The sequence below is a fragment of the Aulonocara sp. 'chitande type north' Nkhata Bay genome, linkage group LG5 (assembly GCF_057382095.1).
Source record: "Aulonocara sp. 'chitande type north' Nkhata Bay isolate Kocher_YH1m ecotype deep benthic linkage group LG5, A_spYH_male_GT1.1, whole genome shotgun sequence".
In the NCBI taxonomy this organism is placed as follows: Eukaryota; Metazoa; Chordata; class Actinopteri; order Cichliformes; family Cichlidae; genus Aulonocara; species Aulonocara sp. 'chitande type north' Nkhata Bay.
The window spans coordinates 44,414,639-44,420,956 of record NC_141348.1 but is presented as its reverse complement, the minus strand read 5'-3'; the positions used below and the strand labels follow the sequence as shown (position 1 = coordinate 44,420,956).

General features: G+C 41.0%; 1 protein-coding gene across 2 annotated transcripts; it reads left to right on the top strand.

The window, feature by feature from the left end:
- The first annotated feature begins 271 nt into the window (after window positions 1-271).
- Window positions 272-4,405, top strand: LOC147331444 (uncharacterized). Of its 2 annotated transcripts, XM_086294354.1 has the most exons (5): window positions 272-313; window positions 1,293-2,259; window positions 2,574-2,741; window positions 3,063-3,158; window positions 3,642-4,405. In XM_086294354.1, exons 2-5 carry the CDS (start codon window positions 1,294-1,296, stop codon window positions 3,972-3,974), a joined length of 1,563 nt encoding a protein of 520 aa, XP_086150480.1. In that variant the 5' UTR covers window positions 272-313; window position 1,293; the 3' UTR covers window positions 3,975-4,405. The 2 variants fall into 2 exon arrangements, with proteins under 2 accessions (XP_086150480.1, XP_086150479.1); XM_086294353.1 differs by lacking the exon at window positions 272-313 and having other exon boundaries at window positions 774-2,259.
- The last annotated feature ends 1,913 nt before the right edge of the window (window positions 4,406-6,318 follow it).

Here is a 6,318-nt window from a genome sequence, read left to right as displayed (position 1 = left end):
AACCCCAACAGTCCACCTGACTTATAAAGTTTGTGGATACAACAATTGAAATGCGTCACAAAGTTGAAACAACTTAAAACTTTTCTGTTCTCTTAACGATTCAAACAGTTATAATTGTACATAGCTTAGAAGTTAAGAGTAAATACTGCTTTTTTAATTATGATTTTTGAGTAAATGTTTTTTTTTTCGAGCTCCGCATTTGTACGTCATGACGTCATGACGTTTTCTCTCTAACCTGAACGACTTTGACAGAAAATTCTGTTCAATATGGCTGCCCTTCTCGAGCGACCGGAGAGCACATTTGGAGAAACTTGTAAGTAAAGCGGAACCTTCGTTATGTTTATTTTTTCCGTAAAAAAGCAAGTATATTAATATGTTGCAGCCATTAACTTGTTTTTGAATGCGCCGTTGTGTTAAACAGCACAGACCCAGGTAGTGAATTGTTGTTCGCTGTTGTTCGCGCTCTTTTTCAAACCGATGATATCGTCAGTTTTACAGTTTTAACCGATTAAAACACAGTTTTAATAAGAATTGCACATAAAGAAAGTGTCTTAGTGATATTTTAACGACCCATTGCCAACGCAAGAAAGTTGGCGTTTTTACAACAGCAGCCTCATTGTTCGTTGTTTTTTCTTCTTCTCATTAGCATCATTCAAAAGTGACTTAGCTAGCAGTGGCAACTTCTATCTTAAGCAGCAGCCTGTAAAAGAAGTAGTTTGTAAGTAGAAGTTCTGTGTAATATTACAAGTATCTCACTGATGTATTATGTACGATTGCATAACAATGTGTCTTTGTAAAGATTTATCCCGCAGTTTGGCTTGGTTTTTTAAAATAACTGCAGTGTAAATTCATATGTATTCTGTGCTTTTTTTTTTCTTTTTTTTTTTTCCAACTTAACAGAATTTATACATGGTGAGACAATGTTGATTATATGGTAAAAACTTAAAACTAAAAGAGGGTTACTGTTTACCATGACTAAATGGAATGATGGCCTGTGACTTTGTAACATCTGAAATTCTTACCTATGTTTTGGACTGTTGGATGATCGGCCATAGAATTCAAGACTGCACTCAAAGTAAACAGCAGTAATTGTAAGGTTTTTTTTACCAAGCTAAGTGTTTATTTTGTCATGAAATGTACAGTGTACTTTTGAAATTTTTGAAAGCTGTAATGATGGCTGAGTATATAATTATCACTGACCATAATAAGGTTAATGGTATGATGTACAGTGTTTTTATATATGAGACGATTCATTTTTTAAAAATCATCTCCATTCCTTGTTTTATTCATAGGATGATGGCAGTATCCCAAAAGTTCCTGCTGAGAGTTCACCTCACCACAGATGTTGTTGTGAAGGTTTCTCTAACTAAGCGGCCTGAGTCGGTGGAAGAACTAATCACCATACTACGTGAGAAGCTCAACCCAAGGCTGGACTTTGAGTTTACCTTACAATACGAAGACCCCGACTTTGATGGGCAACTTACCTGCCTACTGGATATTCAAGAGTTGCCGGAGAAGGGCACACTAAAAGTAGTGAGATCTGAAAGTGATGTCAGTTCTTGTGCAAGTTCTGATACAGACATCCTTCCTCATGTGCCTTTAGCTCAGCGTCTGAAGTGTTGGCCTGACACTTTCCCAGTACCTACCTTTTCTTACGAAGTTGAACATCTCCTTGAGGAGGGAAATAGAGCCTTTGAGATGTCTGGAAAACATCTGAAGTTGACTCGAGCCCAAAAGCACAACATCTTGGAGACCATGGCTTCAGCGATGCACACCTTCAAAGCCTATCCGAGTGATGGAGATGTCGGTTTGGCAGCAGAAGCTCTTATTACCACTCATCCATGTCTTAAAGAGCCTGGAAGTAGGAATGGAAGTTATGGTTGGAAGACCAGTTTAAAATTCAAGATGGGAAATTATCGCACCAAGCTAGCCAGATCTGGATGTGTAGAGGTGTCTGTCAACGCTGGCAGGAGGAGTGTTAACAACACTGAAGGAGAGCATCCCCACTCAAACATAAAAAGAGCCAGAAGAGCTGAGGTGAACTACCTCCCAAACTTTCCAAGAGGAGAAGATCAGGTCAGTTTGGAGGATATGAGAGTCCAGATAAAAAATGAGGTTGAGAAGACTGAGCCCAACAAAGTAATGATTGAAAAACTGATGCAGACTACCTTCGCACTTCGTCGCCATGAAATTGTTCAAGACAACCCAATGGTAAAGAACTTCTTAGAGAAATGGCCTGCTCTGCGATTTGACTCTCAGGTATCTGTGCTTTGATTTTTTTTTTCTTCTTCAGTTTAACATGAAACAATGCAAGTTCAGCAGATCTCTTCAGATTCAGATAATAAATAAATAACACATAAATAAATAATAGATAACAAACAAAAATATATTTCAGCTTTGTGATACACTTGTGCTTGTGGTTCGGGTCCAATTTAAAGAAAAAAAAAACACTTCATAGGACATCTGTAAAACAAGGTTAGACAGAAGTTGGGCAATTCCTCTTTAATGATAAGATGTAAATTTGGTCAGTAATTTGGCTTCATGTTGGATGTTTTTGTCCTGTTTTATTTTAGATTTGTGTGGAGTTCCACCGAGTCACAAACATTAACCTGCGGAAGCAGTTCTACGCTGAACTTGACAGACACACACCACGACTTATGGCTCTATACAGACAGAAGGCTGCACGGACTGGCAAGATATCAGAGGCTCTGCGAACCATCCTGAATCATTATGATCTTCAGGTGAATATTGATAATGATAAAATTAACACAAATTAAAAGTTTCACTGATAAAAACTCAATTTTTCCTTGCTTTGAACATTTGTGTTTTATACAGATTACAGCTCTGATCTGGTATGTTACTTTAAAATACTGTGTAGGATTTTTGTCAAATGAGTAAGAAACAGACTCTTTGTCATAAGAGACAGAAAGGTTGTGTCTTAAAAGAAATGTCTCCAAAATTATGTAGAGTCACATGTCATGCAGTTTCATAAACATGTATTCTCCCCAAAGAATGACACCTGAAAACTTTGTGTTCAATTAACTTTTCTTTTCCCTTTTTAGGAGGCGCCTGATATCAACGTGAAACGCACTGCAGTGCTTCGTGCCCTTCCTGTATACCTGCGGGAGGAGGACCCAGAATTCTTTAAGACATGTAATGTAAGTGTATTTTTGCATCACTTAAATTCTGCCAGTGAGATAAAACACCATGGATTTTTTTTAAATACAATTTAATACCCTAGCAGCTACCAAATTGTACAAGCAAAATACCCTCTCTTTAGAAAACCCTCACACACACACACAGGGTCAGGAGCAGGGCACAGGCATATCACAGCACTTTGGCTACGCTGCAGGTGGCCCCAAAAACAAGGCTGAAGTCAAGTTTTAGTTTCTTTTTGAGATAAAGTCATAAAATAAAAAATGACTTCTTTTTTTTATTTTTATTTTTTTAGAAAAATAACAAACATACTAATTATGTAATGCAAGAAGCTAATGCGTTAATGTACATTTTTCAAAAAAGTAGAGTACCCTAACCCGTTACAAAGTAACCCACTACACTGCTGAATTTTTTGCTGGATTACAGGTCTTGCTTGTCACATTCTCTCAAACCAACCTTACTTATTGATACTGTGTCTATTCCAGGCGGACACATTGGATGAGTCGACCCTCATTGACACTCCAGTTGCCCTTCTCACAGTGGTTACCGACGGCGCTTCCCAGACCAGTCCAGTTCATTTTACTTCCTCAAGCATGGCCATTGTGGTGGAAGGCGACTTGGTGATGCGTGATATTCCCAGATTTGCAGATGCATTTGCCTCATTGTTTGGCTTGATCTATGCTCTGCATTTAGACTACCCCAGGAAGCTCATTCACACATTTACCTTTGTCCAAAAAATCTTCATGGGGCTTGTTGACGGCAAACCTCTGAAACCCTGCCTACATGCTCTTAAAAATGATTTGTTGCTGAAAGAGTAGTTCTGGAAGGAATATAAGGCAATGTTTGTTAGGACATGCACTCTGTTACTGAGCACTTTGTTTTAAGCACTTTATTTAAAGCACTTTAAGTTTACTACAGACTTTGGGTGGATTTAACTCCATCAGTTTACCTAACTTTGCTCTGGTTATTTGGAAGATGATCATCTTTATTTGTACCCATTTTATAAAATTGTTTTTCATTTCTTTTTCAAACAAAAGTGATTAGTATTTGACTTTTTATTTTGAATTTATGTATTTTGAGAAAGATGCAATTAGGACTGATGTTGTCCTTTGTGATTTTATAAAAAGATACATGTTCTACATTGAATTTATAATGCTCACTTTATGGTGCCAATGTCCATGTTAGTGGTTTTATAAAAACACTAAGTGATGTTTTTACATTTCCATAAAAAATGTTAAATAAACAAAATGTAAAGTAAATGAATTTCTCTCATTTTTTTTACTAGTCTACACTCAAACATTTAAAAATAAATATCTTTTAATTAATAATCATATAATTTGCGTTTAGTTTGTAATATAATTGCATTGTGTTGGATCAAAATAGTAAACTACAAAAAACACAAAAATATTAAAATTAAAGTATATAGTTTTTAAGTAAAGCTCAATTAATAAAATAAAAATATAATTTAAAATTTTTAAGTTAACAATAAATACAAATTTTGAGTACCCCATACTTAGAAAAGATGAGTTTGTGTACTTAAAACTTTTGAGGTAATCAGTTTCCACAAATGTTTTAAGTTCAGTCAACTGATTCGGGTTTACAGTGTACGTGTATTTAAAATTGAGAGGTGGGCAACGATGCCAGGGGTGGGGTGTACACCCTGATGGTACTTTGGATTCCGTGTATCGTGCCCACCCCCAAGATCCTATATGTATGTGTAATGAGAGTGTGAGTAATGTGAATGTCTAAGTTGTGGGATAAAATTGAGGCAGAGGCAGCCAGAAGGGGACAGAGGGGGGGGGGGGGGGGGGGTAGCCTCCTCTGCACCCTGGTGACATACCCCTACTCCAAGGCCCTGCATGTGTGGGTGGTTGTGGTGGAGCGGGAAGAGGGAGGCAGCTGGAGATGGGGAGGGAAGGAAGGGAGGGGCAAGTGACCCCTCCCTGGGGCCAGCTCCCCCGCTGACCCCAGTAGGCACCCCCATACTCCGCGACCCGCCAGGGAAAGGGGGCCCAGGCCCATCCAGACCGGGCCCAGTGCAGCAGCGCCGCCCGGCCCCACAGAGCCCGGGACAGTCCACCCAACCCCACCACAGAGAAAACTGCACCCACCCCACCATCCACTCATCTTCCAGACTACATAAGACAATAAACACCCAGGCTGTGATTTTCCTCCACCTCTCCTGTATCTCCCCCTCCTGCAGAGGGAGCTCCTGAGGAGAGGAAAGCTCCTGCAAGATGTGACAATCTCCCCCACCAGTTGAAGAGCCCCCCAGGTGGCTCGACGCACCGGCGGCACCCTGCTCCAGGGCTGGGCCCCCATGCACCCACCCGCCCACAACCCCGGCAACACACCAACCAGGACCCAAGCCCCCGAGGCCCGGTCCGGGTCCCAGCCCAGAGACGGAGCGCCCCCAGAACCTCACGCCCATCCCGGACCCACCCAGGGGCAGCCAGGCTACCAGGTCAGTAACCCACGTCCGTCAGCACAGACCCTCCCCTAGCCCCGCTGCACGCAGCCACGAGGAAACAGTCACCTGAGAGCCAACAGAGCCCCCAACCGGACATGACCGCTACCCCGGGTTGAGCCCCCCAAGGAAGATGCCTCCGGGGAACCCCCCGACGCCCTAAGCCTGTCCCTACCCCCACACCAATCACAACAGTGAAGGCGGGACCAAACTATGACCCCCCACCCCCACTAGGTGATGGAGCTGATCAAAGGAGCCCAGAGCAATTGATCTGATGTGGTGGCAGAGGCTGTATCAAGACTAATGTAATCTAATAGATAATTTCTATATTGGTTAGAATTAAGATAATTTTTATTTTTCCAGTTCATGAGGACTGTTTTCTTGGCTATGCATAGGGCAGTGAAAACCATATGGGCGATATTCTTTTCTGAAGTGACATTATCTAAGCTGCCCAGTAAACACACTAAGGGGGAAGTTGGAATGTTACATTTCAGACACTTCGATAAGTCTTCACATATCTCGTGCCAAAACTTCTGAACTGGTGGACAGAACCAAAGAGCGTGGATATAATTGTCCGGTGAATTGGTTTGGCAGTGTGAGCAGTTGTTGGAAGATGTAAAGCCCATCTTGAACATCCGATGACCTGTATAGTGCACTCTATGTAATATTTTGTATTGAATTAATTGAAGACTGGG